Source organism: Haliotis rufescens, unplaced genomic scaffold (genome assembly GCF_023055435.1).
Source record: "Haliotis rufescens isolate VD_foot unplaced genomic scaffold, xgHalRufe1.0.p SCAF_35, whole genome shotgun sequence".
Taxonomy (NCBI): Eukaryota; Metazoa; Mollusca; class Gastropoda; order Lepetellida; family Haliotidae; genus Haliotis; species Haliotis rufescens.
Window position 1 is genome coordinate 4,974,658 of NW_025964057.1, and position 14,836 is coordinate 4,989,493.

The window sequence follows — 14,836 nt, forward strand, 5'->3', positions numbered from 1 at the left end:
ATGTGTGGCAGTGATTACAGTTTACAAGTCAGTGCAGTTCCTGCAGAGGGATTCCCTAATGGGTGGAGTCCAGTGGCAGATATCCTGTGTGATACCAGCTTGTTGGGAGGCATTCTTCGATTGTAGTCACTTTGTGGAGGGGTTATTGTGAGGCAGGGTTGGTCATGAATACTCAGATTTGCTGGCAGCACTTTCAACAATTGCACAAATCAGGGCATACAAATATGTTAATTGCAAGGTCTCGGGTGAACGCACTGGCTGTGTGTGAGACCGAGCCATTGTATGGTGTGGTTACTACTGGTTCTACACTACTGGTTCTACACTACTGGTTCTACACTACTGGTTCTACACGGCTATGTCAGCCACCAGTCCAGAATGTGGTGCCTCTTCACTTCACACATTCAGTGTATAAACTTGACGTGTGATACAACAAACTGTGAGGCTGTCACCCACTGATGGGTTCAGTTAGACATGATATATACTTGACGTGTGATACAACAAGCTGTGAGGCTGTCACCCACTGATTGGTTCAGTTAGACATGATATATACTTGACGTGTGATACAACAAGCTGTGAGGCTGTCACCCACTGATGGATTCAGTTAGACATGATATATACTTGACGTGTGATACAACAACTAACTGTGAGACTGTGACCCACTGTTGGGTTCAGTTAGACATGATATATACTTGACGTGTGATACAACAACTAACTGTGAGACTGTGACCCACTGATGGGTTCAGTTAGACATGATATATACTTGACGTGTGATACAACAACTAACTGTGAGACTGTGACCCACAGTTAGATATTATTCAGATGTCTTTCATCCCCCCCGTATGGAGATCCTGTCTGCTCCTCTCATCATCGACCCCTGTATATGTCTTTCTGTATGGAGATCCTGTCTGCTCCACTCATCACTGACCCCAGTAGATGTCTTTCTGTATGGAGACCCTGTCTGCTCCACTCATCACTGACCCCTGTAGATGTCTTTCTGTACGGACATCCTGTCTGCCTCACTCATCACTGACCCCTGTAGATGTCTTTCTGTACGGAGATCCTGTCTGCTCCACTCATCACTGACCCCTTTAGATGTCTTTCTGTATGGAGATCCTGTCTGCTCCACTCATCACCGATGTAGATGTCTTTCTGTATGGAGATCCTGTCTGCTCCACTCATCACCGATGTAGATGTCTTTCTGTATGGAGATCCTGTCTGCTCCTCTCATCACTGACCCCTGTAGATGTCTTTCTGTATGGAGACCCTGTCTGCTCCACTCATCACTGACCCCTGTAGATGTCTTTCTGTACGGACATCCTGTCTGCCTCACTCATCACTGACCCCTGTAGATGTCTTTCTGTACGGAGATCCTGTCTGCTCCACTCATCACTGACCCCTGTAGATGTCTTTCTGTATGGAGATCCTGTCTGCTCCACTCATCACCGATGTAGATGTCTTTCTGTATGGAGACCCTGTCTGCTCCACTCATCACTGACCCCTGTAGATGTCTTTCTGTATGGAGATCCTGTCTGCTCCTCTTGTCACTGACCCCTGTAGATGTCTTTCTGTATGGAGATCCTGTCTGCTCCACTCATCACCGATGTAGATGTCTTTCTGTATGGAGATCCTGTCTGCTCCACTCATCACCGATGTAGATGTCTTTCTGTATGGAGATCCTGTCTGCTCCTCTCATCACCGATGTAGATGTCTTTCTGTATGGAGACCCTGTCTGCTCCACTAATCACCGATGTAGATGTCTTTCTGTACGGAGATCCTGTCTGCTCCACTCATCACTGACCCCTGTAGATGTCTTTCTGTATGGAGACCCTGTCTGCTCCACTCATCACTGACCCCTGTAGATGTCTTTCTGTATGGAGATCCTGTCTGCTCCACTCATCACCGATGTAGATGTCTTTCTGTATGGAGATCCTGTCTGCTCCACTCATCACCGATGTAGATGTCTTTCTGTATGGAGATCCTGTCTGCTCCTCTCATCACTGACCCCTGTAGATGTCTTTCTGTATGGAGATCCTGTCTGCTCCACTCATCACCGATGTAGATGTCTTTCTGTATGGAGATCCTGTCTGCTCCACTCATCACCGATGTAGATGTCTTTCTGTATGGAGATCCTGTCTGCTCCACTCATCACTGACCCCTGTAGATGTCTTTCTGTATGGAGATCCTGTCTGCTCCACTCATCACCGATGTAGATGTCTTTCTGTATGGAGATCCTGTCTGCTCCACTCATCACCGATGTAGATGTCTTTCTGTATGGAGATCCTGTCTGCTCCTCTCATCACTGACCCCTGTAGATGTCTTTCTGTATGGAGATCCTGTCTGCCTCACTCATCACTGACCCCTGTAGATGTCTTTCTGTACGGAGATCCTGTCTGCTCCACTCATCACCGACCCCTGTAGATGTCTTTCTGTACGGAGATCCTGTCTGCTCCACTCATCACTGACCCCAGTAGATGTCTTTCTGTATGGAGATCCTGTCTGCTCCACTCATCACCGATGTAGATGTCTTTCTGTATGGAGATCCTGTCTGCTCCACTCATCACCGATGTAGATGTCTTTCTGTATGGAGATCCTGTCTGCTCCTCTCATCACTGACCCCTGTAGATGTCTTTCTGTATGGAGATCCTGTCTGCCTCACTCATCACTGACCCCTGTAGATGTCTTTCTGTACGGACATCCTGTCTGCCTCACTCATCACTGACCCCTGTAGATGTCTTTCTGTACGGAGATCCTGTCTGCTCCACTCATCACTGACCCCTTTAGATGTCTTTCTGTATGGAGATCCTGTCTGCTCCACTCATCACCGATGTAGATGTCTTTCTGTATGGAGATCCTGTCTGCTCCACTCATCACCGATGTAGATGTCTTTCTGTATGGAGATCCTGTCTGCTCCTCTCATCACTGACCCCTGTAGATGTCTTTCTGTATGGAGACCCTGTCTGCTCCACTCATCACTGACCCCTGTAGATGTCTTTCTGTACGGACATCCTGTCTGCCTCACTCATCACTGACCCCTGTAGATGTCTTTCTGTACGGAGATCCTGTCTGCTCCACTCATCACTGACCCCTGTAGATGTCTTTCTGTATGGAGATCCTGTCTGCTCCACTCATCACCGATGTAGATGTCTTTCTGTATGGAGACCCTGTCTGCTCCACTCATCACTGACCCCTGTAGATGTCTTTCTGTATGGAGATCCTGTCTGCTCCTCTTGTCACTGACCCCTGTAGATGTCTTTCTGTATGGAGATCCTGTCTGCTCCACTCATCACCGATGTAGATGTCTTTCTGTATGGAGATCCTGTCTGCTCCACTCATCACCGATGTAGATGTCTTTCTGTATGGAGATCCTGTCTGCTCCTCTCATCACCGATGTAGATGTCTTTCTGTATGGAGACCCTGTCTGCTCCACTCATCACCGATGTAGATGTCTTTCTGTACGGAGATCCTGTCTGCTCCACTCATCACTGACCCCTGTAGATGTCTTTCTGTATGGAGACCCTGTCTGCTCCACTCATCACTGACCCCTGTAGATGTCTTTCTGTATGGAGATCCTGTCTGCTCCACTCATCACCGATGTAGATGTCTTTCTGTATGGAGATCCTGTCTGCTCCACTCATCACCGATGTAGATGTCTTTCTGTATGGAGATCCTGTCTGCTCCTCTCATCACTGACCCCTGTAGATGTCTTTCTGTATGGAGATCCTGTCTGCTCCACTCATCACCGATGTAGATGTCTTTCTGTATGGAGATCCTGTCTGCTCCACTCATCACCGATGTAGATGTCTTTCTGTATGGAGATCCTGTCTGCTCCTCTCATCACTGACCCCTGTAGATGTCTTTCTGTATGGAGATCCTGTCTGCTCCACTCATCACCGATGTAGATGTCTTTCTGTATGGAGATCCTGTCTGCTCCACTCATCACCGATGTAGATGTCTTTCTGTATGGAGATCCTGTCTGCTCCTCTCATCACTGACCCCTGTAGATGTCTTTCTGTATGGAGATCCTGTCTGCCTCACTCATCACTGACCCCTGTAGATGTCTTTCTGTACGGAGATCCTGTCTGCTCCACTCATCACCGACCCCTGTAGATGTCTTTCTGTACGGAGATCCTGTCTGCTCCACTCATCACTGACCCCTGTAGATGTCTTTCTGTACGGACATCCTGTCTGCCTCACTCATCACTGACCCCTGTAGATGTCTTTCTGTATGGAGACCCTGTCTGCTCCACTCATCACTGACCCCTGTAGATGTCTTTCTGTATGGACATCCTGTCTGCTCCTCTCATCACTGACCCCTGTAGATATCTTTCTGTATGGAGATCCTGTCTGCCTCACTCATCACTGACCCCTGTAGATGTCTTTCTGTACGGACATCCTGTCTGCCTCACTCATCACTGACCCCTGTAGATGTCTTTCTGTATGGAGACCCTGTCTGTTCCACTCATCACTGACCCCTGTAGATGTCTTTCTGTACGGACATCCTGTCTGCCTCACTCATCACTGACCCCTGTAGATGTCTTTCTGTATGGACATCCTGTCTGCCTCACTCATCACTGACCCCTGTAGATGTCTTTCTGTATGGAGATCCTGTCTGCTCCTCTCACCACTGACCCCTGTAGATGTCTTTCTGTACGGACATCCTGTCTGCCTCACTCATCACTGACCCCTGTAGATGTCTTTCTGTACGGACATCCTGTCTGCTCCTCTCATCACCGACCCCTGTAGACGTCTTTCTGTATGGACATCCTGTCTGCTCCTCTCATCACCGATGTAGATGTCTTTCTGTATGGAGATCCTGTCTGCTCCACTCATCACCGATGTAGATGTCTTTCTGTATGGAGATCCTGTCTGCTCCACTCATCACTGACCCCTGTAGATGTCTTTCTGTACGGACATCCTGTCTGCCTCACTCATCACTGACCCCTGTAGATGTCTTTCTGTATGGAGACCCTGTCTGTTCCACTCATCACTGACCCCTGTAGATGTCTTTCTGTACGGAGATCCTGTCTGCTCCACTCATCACTGACCCCTGTAGATGTCTTTCTGTACGGACATCCTGTCTGCCTCACTCATCACTGACCCCTGTAGATGTCTTTCTGTATGGAGACCCTGTCTGCCTCACTCATCACTGACCCCTGTAGATGTCTTTCTGTATGGAGATCCTGTCTGCTCCTCTCATCACTGACCTCTGTAGATGTCTTTCTGTATGGAGACCCTGTCTGCTCCACTCATCACCGATGTAGATGTCTTTCTGTATGGAGATCCTGTCTGCTCCTCTCATCATCGACCCCTGTAGATGTCTTTCTGTATGGAGATCCTGTCTGCTCCACTCATCACTGACCCCTGTAGATGTCTTTCTGTATGGAGACCCTGTCTGTTCCACTCATCACTGACCCCTGTAGATGTCTTTCTGTACGGACATCCTGTCTGCCTCACTCATCACTGACCCCTGTAGATGTCTTTCTGTACGGACATCCTGTCTGCCTCACTCATCACTGACCCCTGTAGATGTCTTTCTGTATGGAGATCCTGTCTGCTCCTCTCATCACTGACCCCTGTAGATGTCTTTCTGTACGGACATCCTGTCTGCCTCACTCATCACTGACCCCTGTAGATGTCTTTCTGTACGGACATCCTGTCTGCCTCACTCATCACTGACCCCTGTAGATGTCTTTCTGAATGGAGACCCTGTCTGTTCCACTCATCACTGACCCCTGTAGATATCTTTCTGTATGGACATCCTGTCTGCTCCTCTCATCACCGACCCCTGTAGATGTCTTTCTGTATGGACATCCTGTCTGCTCCTCTCATCACCGATGTAGATGTCTTTCTGTATGGAGACCCTGTCTGCTCCACTCATCACCGATGTAGATGTCTTTCTGTACAGATATCCTGTCTGCTCCACTCATCACTGACCCCTGTAGATGTCTTTCTGTACGGACATCCTGTCCGCCTCATTTATCACTGACCCCTGTAGATGTCTTTCTGTATGGAGACCCTGTCTGTTCCACTCATCACTGACCCCTGTAGATGTCTTTCTGTACGGAGATCCTGTCTGCTCCACTCATCACTGACCCCTGTAGATGTCTTTCTGTACGGACATCCTGTCTGCCTCACTCATCACTGACCCCTGTAGATGTCTTTCTGTATGGAGACCCTGTCTGCCTCACTCATCACTGACCCCTGTAGATGTCTTTCTGTATGGAGATCCTGTCTGCTCCTCTCATCACTGACCTCTGTAGATGTCTTTCTGTATGGAGACCCTGTCTGCTCCACTCATCACCGATGTAGATGTCTTTCTGTATGGAGATCCTGTCTGCTCCTCTCATCATCGACCCCTGTAGATGTCTTTCTGTATGGAGATCCTGTCTGCTCCACTCATCACCGATGTAGATGTCTTTCTGTATGGAGATCCTGTCTGCTCCACTCATCACCGATGTAGATGTCTTTCTGTATGGAGATCCTGTCTGCTCCACTCATCACCGATGTAGATGTCTTTCTGTATGGAGATCCTGTCTGCTCCACTCATCACCGATGTATATGTCTTTCTGTATGGAGATCCTGTCTGCTCCACTCATCACCGATGTAGATGTCTTTCTGTATGGAGATCCTGTCTGCTCCACTCATCACCGATGTAGATGTCTTTCTGTATGGAGATCCTGTCTGCTCCTCTCATCATCGACCCCTGTATATGTCTTTCTGTATGGAGATCCTGTCTGCTCCACTCATCACCGATGTAGATGTCTTTCTGTATGGAGATCCTGTCTGCTCCACTCATCACCGATGTATATGTCTTTCTGTATGGAGATCCTGTCTGCTCCACTCATCACCGATGTAGATGTCTTTCTGTATGGAGATCCTGTCTGCTCCACTCATCACCGATGTAGATGTCTTTCTGTATGGAGATCCTGTCTGCTCCACTCATCACCGATGTATATGTCTTTCTGTATGGAGATCCTGTCTGCTCCACTCATCACCGATGTAGATGTCTTTCTGTATGGAGATCCTGTCTGCTCCACTCATCACCGATGTAGATGTCTTTCTGTATGGAGATCCTGTCTGCTCCTCTCATCATCGACCCCTGTATATGTCTTTCTGTATGGAGATCCTGTCTGCTCCACTCATCACCGATGTAGATGTGTTTCTGTATGGAGATCCTGTCTGCTCCACTCATCACCGATGTAAATGTCTTTCTGTATGGAGATCCTGTCTGCTCCTCTCATCATCGACCCCTGTATATGTCTTTCTGTATGGAGATCCCGTCTGCTCCACTCATCACCGACCCCTGTAGATGTCTTTCTGTGTGGAGATCCTGTCTGCTTCACTCATCACCGACCCCTGTAGATGTCTTTTTGTATGGAGATCCTGTCTGCTCCACTCATCACTGACCCCTGTAGATGTCTTTCTGTGTGGAGATCCTGTCTGCTCCACTCATCACTGACCCCTGTAGATGTCTTTCTGTGTGGAGATCCTGTCTGCTCCACTCATCACCGACCCCTGTAGATGTCTTTCTGTATGGAGATCCTGTCTGCTCCACTCATCACTGACCCCTGTAGATGTCTTTCTGTACGGAGATTCTGTTTGCTCCACTCATCACCGATGTAGTTGTCTTTCTGTGTGGAGATCCTGTCTGCTCCTCTCATCACAGACCCCTGTAGATGTGTTTCCGTATGGAGATCCTGTGAGCTCCTCTCATCACCGACCCCTGTAGATGTCTTTCTGTATGGAGATCCTGTCTGCTCCACTCATCACTGACCCCTGTAGATGTCTTTCTGTGTGGAGATCCTGTCTGCTCCTCTCATCACCGACCCCTGTAGATGTGTTTCCGTATGGAGATCCTGTGAGCTCCTCTCATCACCGACCCCTGTAGATGTCTTTCTGTATGGAGATCCTGTCTGCTCCACTCATCACAGACCCCTGTAGATTTCTTTCTGTATGGAGACCCTGTCAGCTCCTCTCATCACCGACCCCTGTAGTGGGCAAGGAGTGATTCAGGGTCCATTGTGTGCCTTCATTTCTTACTGAACTTCACTGACCCCTGTAGATGTCTTTCTGTACGGAGATTCTGTTTGCTCCACTCATCACCGATGTAGTTGTCTTTCTGTGTGGAGATCCTGTCTGCTCCTCTCATCACCGACCCCTGTAGATGTGTTTCCGTATGGAGATCCTGTGAGCTCCTCTCATCACCGACCCCTGTAGATGTCTTTCTGTATGGAGATCCTGTCTGCTCCACTCATCACTGACCCCTGTAGATGTCTTTCTGTGTGGAGATCCTGTCTGCTCCTCTCATCATCGACCCCTGTATATGTCTTTCTGTATGGAGATCCTGTCTGCTCCACTCATCACCGATGTAGATGTCTTTCTGTATGGAGATCCTGTCTGCTCCACTCATCACCGATGTAGATGTCTTTCTGTATGGAGATCCTGTCTGCTCCACTCATCACCGATGTAGATGTCTTTCTGTATGGAGATCCTGTCTGCTCCACTCATCACCGATGTAGATGTCTTTCTGTATGGAGATCCTGTCTGCTCCACTCATCACCGATGTAGATGTCTTTCTGTATGGAGATCCTGTCTGCTCCACTCATCACCGATGTAGATGTCTTTCTGTATGGAGATCCTGTCTGCTCCACTCATCACCGATGTAGATGTCTTTCTGTATGGAGATCCTGTCTGCTCCTCTCATCATCGACCCCTGTATATGTCTTTCTGTATGGAGATCCTGTCTGCTCCACTCATCACCGATGTAGATGTCTTTCTGTATGGAGATCCTGTCTGCTCCACTCATCACCGATGTAGATGTCTTTCTGTATGGAGATCCTGTCTGCTCCACTCATCACCGATGTAGATGTCTTTCTGTATGGAGATCCTGTCTGCTCCACTCATCACCGATGTAGATGTCTTTCTGTATGGAGATCCTGTCTGCTCCACTCATCACCGATGTATATGTCTTTCTGTATGGAGATCCTGTCTGCTCCACTCATCACCGATGTAGATGTCTTTCTGTATGGAGATCCTGTCTGCTCCACTCATCACCGATGTAGATGTCTTTCTGTATGGAGATCCTGTCTGCTCCTCTCATCATCGACCCCTGTATATGTCTTTCTGTATGGAGATCCTGTCTGCTCCACTCATCACCGATGTAGATGTCTTTCTGTATGGAGATCCTGTCTGCTCCACTCATCACCGATGTAGATGTCTTTCTGTATGGAGATCCTGTCTGCTCCTCTCATCATCGACCCCTGTATATGTCTTTCTGTATGGAGATCCTGTCTGCTTCACTCATCACCGACCCCTGTAGATGTCTTTTTGTATGGAGATCCTGTCTGCTCCACTCATCACTGACCCCTGTAGATGTCTTTCTGTGTGGAGATCCTGTCTGCTCCACTCATCACTGACCCCTGTAGATGTCTTTCTGTGTGGAGATCCTGTCTGCTCCACTCATCACCGACCCCTGTAGATGTCTTTCTGTATGGAGATCCTGTCAGCTCCACTCATCACTGACCCCTGTAGATGTCTTTGTGTACGGAGATTCTGTTTGCTCCACTCATCACCGATGTAGTTGTCTTTCTGTGTGGAGATCCTGTCTGCTCCTCTCATCACCGACCCCTGTAGATGTGTTTCCGTATGGAGATCCTGTGAGCTCCTCTCATCACCGACCCCTGTAGATGTCTTTCTGTATGGAGATCCTGTCTGCTCCACTCATCACAGACCCCTGTAGATTTCTTTCTGTATGGAGACCCTGTCAGCTCCTCTCATCACCGACCCCTGTAGTGGGCAAGGAGTGATTCAGGGTCCATTGTGTGCCTTCATTTCTTACTGAACTTCAGTGGGAGGTTAATTTAGTTGATATGACAATAAGCTTGAATTTTGGTTGGCTGGTTGGTTAGCTGTTTGGTTGGTTGGTTGGTTGGTTGGTTGGTCAAGTGACCATTTACAGATAGCGTACACATTAGTCTTCATCTGATTTTGTTACCATGGTAACATACAGTAATTCTATTTTGTTTCCAGCAACCTGCCACTTCCAGCTCGCCTCACTCTCCTGTTGCCTATAGCAACCAAGATGGTGACTTTTCAGACACAGAGATGGACTTGGAGTTGGCTGGGACTCCCATGAATGACAATGATGGTCTTACTGAGAACATCCAGGGTGTCCACACCCCGGGGGTCCATGACTTTCCCTGCGAGACCCCCTCCGTCCGCTTCACCCCTCTCAGGGAACAGGTACGTCCTGTCTCATCCTTATTACAGCTGGTTATACCTCATAGTTATCAACTGGCTATACCTCATAGTGATCAGCTGACTATACCTCGTAGTAAACATCTGGTTATACCTTGTAGTTAACATCTGGTTATACCTCGTAGTTAACAGCTGGTTATACTTCATAGTTAACAGCTGGTTATACCTCGTAGTTAACAGCTGGTTATACCTCATAGTTATCAACTGGCTATACCTCATAGTGATCAGCTGGCTATACCTCGTAGTTAACATCTGGTTATACCTCGTAGTTTACAACTGGTTATACCTCGTAGTTACCTCGTTATACTTAGTAGTTATCAGCTGGTTATACCTCTGCTATACCTCGTAGTTAACATCTGGTTATACCTCGTAGTTAACATCTGGTTATACCTCGTAGTTAACAGCTGGTTATACCTCATAGTTATCAACTGGCTATACCTCATAGTGATCAGCTGGCTATACCTCGTAGTTAACATCTGGTTATACGTCGTAGTTAACAGCTGGTTATACCTCATAGTTATCAACTGGCTATACCTCATAGTGATCAGCTGGCTATACCTCGTAGTTAACATCTGGTTATACCTCGTAGTTTACAACTGGTTATACCTCGTAGTTACCTCGTTATACTTAGTAGTTATCAGCTGGTTATACCTCTGCTATACCTCGTAGTTAACATCTGGTTATACCTCGTAGTTAACATCTGGTTATACCTCGTAGTTAACAGCTGGTTATACCTCATAGTTATCAACTGGCTATACCTCATAGTGATCAGCTGGCTATACCTCGTAGTTAACATCTGGTTATACGTCGTAGTTAACAGCTGGTTATACCTCAGAGTTATCAACTGGCTATACCTCATAGTGATCAGCTGGCTATACCTCGTAGTTATCAACTGGCTATACCTCGTAGTTAACATCTGATTATACCTCGTAGTTTACAACTGGTTATACCTCATAGTTATCAACTGGCTATACCTCATAGTGATCAGCTGGCTATACCTCATAGTGATCAACTGGCTATACCTCGTAGTTAACATCTGGTTATACATCGTAGTTAACAGCTGGTTATACCTCATAGTTATCAAGTGGCTATACCTCATAGTTAACATCTGGTTATACCTCGTAGTTAACAGCTGGTTATACCTTTTTGTAAAGAGCTGGTTATACTTAGTAGTTATCAGCTGGTTATACCTCAGCTATACCTTGTTGTAAACAGCTGGTTATACCTTATAGTTAACATCTGGTTATACCTCGTAGTTAACATCTGGTTATACCTCGTAGTTAACAGCTGGTTATACCTTTTTGTAAACAGTTGGTTATACTTAGTAGTTATCAGCTGGTTATACCTCTGCTATACCTTGTTGTAAACAGCTGGTTATACCTCGTTGTAAACAGCTGGTTATACCTCGTTGTAAACAGCTGGTTAAACCTTGTTGTAAACAGCTGGTTATACCTTTTTGTAAACAGCTGGTTATACCTCATAGTTATCAACTGGCTATACCTCGTAGTTAACATCTGGTTATACCTCGTAGTTAACAGCTGGTTATACCTTTTTGTAAACAGCTGGTTATACTTAGTAGTTATCATCTGGTTATACCTCTGCTATACCTTGTTGTAAACAGCTGGTTATACCTTGTTGTAAACAGCTGGTTAAACCTTGTTGTAAACAGCTGGTTATACCTCATAGTTATCAACTGGCTATACCTCGTAGTTAACATCTGGTTATACCTCGTAGTTAACAGCTGGTTATACCTTTTTGTAAACAGCTGGTTATACTTAGTAGTTATCATCTGGTTATACCTCTGCTATACTTTGTTGTAAACAGCTGGTTATACCTCGTTGTAAACAGCTGGTTATACCTCGATGTAAACAGCTGGTTATACCTTTTTGTAAACAGCTGGTTATACCTCGTAGTTAACAACTGGTTATATCTCATTGTTAACAGCTGGCTATACCTCGTAGTTAACAGCTGGTTATACCTCGTTGTAAACAGCTGGTTATACCTTGTTGTAAACAGCTGGTTATACCTCGTTGTAAACAGCTGGTTATACCTCGTTGTAAACAGCTGGTTATACCTTTTTGTAAACAGCTGGTTATACCTCGTAGTTATCAGCTGGTTATATCTCATTGTTAACAGCTGGTTATATTTAGTAGTTATCAGCTGGTTATACCTCGTTGTAAACAGCTGGTTATGCCTTGTTGTAAACAGCTGGTTATGCCTTGTTGTAAACAGCTGACTATACCTCATTGTAAACAGCTGGCTATACCTCGTAGTTAACAGCTGGCTAAACCTCGTAGTGAACAGCTGGTTATACCTCGTAGTTATCAGTTGGCTATACCTCGTAGTTAACAGCTGGTTATATCTCATTGTTAACAGCTGGTTATATCTCTTAGTTAACAGCTGGTTATACTTAGTAGTTAACAGCTGGTTATACCTTGTTGGAAATAGCTGGTTATACTTTTTTGTAAACAGCTGGTTATACCTCGTAGTTAACAGCTGGTTATATCTCATTGTTAACAGCTGGTTATACCTCTTAGTTAACAGCTGGTTATACCTTGTTGCAAACAGCTGGTTATACCTCGTAGTTAACAGCTGGTTATACCTCGTAGTTAACAGCTGGCTATACCTTGTTGTAACAGCTGGTTATACCTCACATTCAACAGCTGGTTATACCTCTTAGTTAACAGCTGGCTATACCTCTTAGTTAACAGCTGGTTATACCTTGTTGTAAACTCGGCATAGCTAGCAGTTTACAACAAGGTATAACCAGCTGTTAACTAAGAGATATAACCAGCTGATAACTATGAGTTATAACAGCTGGTTATACCTTGTTGTAAACGCCTGGCTATACCTCGTTGTAAACAGCTGGCTATACCTCTAAGTTAACAGCTGGTTATACCTTGTTGTAAACAGCTGGTTATACTTCTTAGTTAACAGCTGGCTTTACCTCGTTGTAGACAGCTGGTTATACTGTAAACAGTTATACCTCGCAATTAACACTTTGTGTTTCAGTCCACAAAAATCTCTCACACTCACGCTGGTCTACCCAAGCGGATGGTTCATTCGGTGGCGAGTATGGTAAACCCCCACGCCCACCACTCACTGACCCTCCCCCCTGAGGAGGATGGGGACAGACAGGGTGAGATGCATCTTTTCTTTCTCTGGTTGCTGTAGCTGGTACTCCTCTCACTATCTTGTTGGAACACAGACATTGGATAATCTTCTGTTTTGATGGCCGGGTGAACTTCATGTCTAGATTGTATAGAACTGATGGGATTCTGGGTTAGAATAGGTCCCCAGCAATCTATGCTGGTTGTAAGAGGTGACCAAATGGATCAGGGTGGTCAGACTTGGTTGATTGCATGTCATTGCAGCCCAATGCTGTGCATCGTATTAGCTGGAATATTGCTCATTGCTGTGGTAAAACAACAACGAACATGCAAACATGCAAACATGCAAACATGCAAACAAACATACAAACATGCAAAGAAACAAGCTCGTACAGAATATTCTATAAGTCATGTATTTTTTTTTGTTCTGCAGGAGTGAGTCGAATGTTTCAGCGGCCGCCAACGGCGCCAGTGCTGAGTGAGGACATCCTGCAGAGCTGGAAGAACTTCAACACGGAGGTGGCCTACACCCAGGACGTCGTCAGTCAGTGCTTTACCCCGCTTTCCTCTGTTTTACTCCACTTTCATCTGCTTTCTTCTGCTTTACTCCGCTTTCCTCTGCTTTCCCCCACTTAACTCAACTTTACTCTAATTTCCTCTGCTTAACTCCTCTTTACTCTGCTTTCCTCCGATTTCCTCTGCTTTCCTCCACTTAACTCAGCTTTACCCTACTTCCTTCTGCTTAACTCCCCTTTACTCTGCTTTACCCTGCTTTCCTCTGCTTTACTCCACTTTCATCTGCTTTCTTCTGCTTTCCTCTGCTTTCCTCTGCTTAACTCCTCTTTCCTCTACTCTACCCCTTTCTACACCACTTTACTCCTCATTATTCCGCTTTACTCAGCTTTCCTCTGCTTTACTCTGCTTTCCCCCACTTAACTCAGCTTTACTCTGCTTTCCTCTGCTTTAATCCGCTTTCCTCTGCTTGCCTTTGCTTTACTCAACTTTCCTCTGCTTTCCTCCACTTAACTCAGCTTTACCCTCCTTCCTTCTGCTTAACTCCCCTTTACTCTGCTTAACTCCTCTTTCCTCTACTCTACCCCTTTCTACTCCACTTTACTCCTCATTACTCCTCTTAACTCTGCTTTCCTCTGCTAAACTCCTCTCTCCTCTACTCGACCCCTTTCTACACCACTTTACACCTCATTACTCCTCTTAACTCAGCTTTACTCTGCTTTCTTCTGCTTTACTCCACTTTCCTCTGCTTTCTTCTGCTTTACTCCACTTTCCTCTGCTTTCTTCTGCTTTACTCCTCTTTCCTCTGCTTTCCCCCACTTAACTCAGCTTTGCTCTAATTTCCTCTGCTTAACTCCTCTTTACTCAGCTTTCCTCCAATTTCCTCTGCTTTCCTCCACTTAACTCAGTTTTACTTTGCTTCCTTCTGCTTAACTCCTCTTTCCTCTACTCTATCC

The 14,836-nt window shown here is 46.1% G+C and overlaps 1 protein-coding gene across 5 annotated transcripts in view; it reads left to right on the forward strand.

Annotated features, from left to right (window-relative positions):
- The window catches only part of LOC124127673, a 187,825-nt gene that overhangs the window by 39,531 nt on the left and 133,458 nt on the right, over window positions 1–14,836 (forward strand). For all 5 annotated transcript variants that reach the window (XM_048381021.1, XM_048381019.1, XM_048381020.1 and 2 more), the window contains 3 exons: window positions 10,030–10,242; window positions 13,270–13,396; window positions 13,801–13,911. In XM_048381021.1, the coding sequence (XP_048236978.1) occupies window positions 10,030–10,242; window positions 13,270–13,396; window positions 13,801–13,911 (451 nt within the window). The remainder of the gene's footprint in view (window positions 1–10,029; window positions 10,243–13,269; window positions 13,397–13,800; window positions 13,912–14,836) is intronic.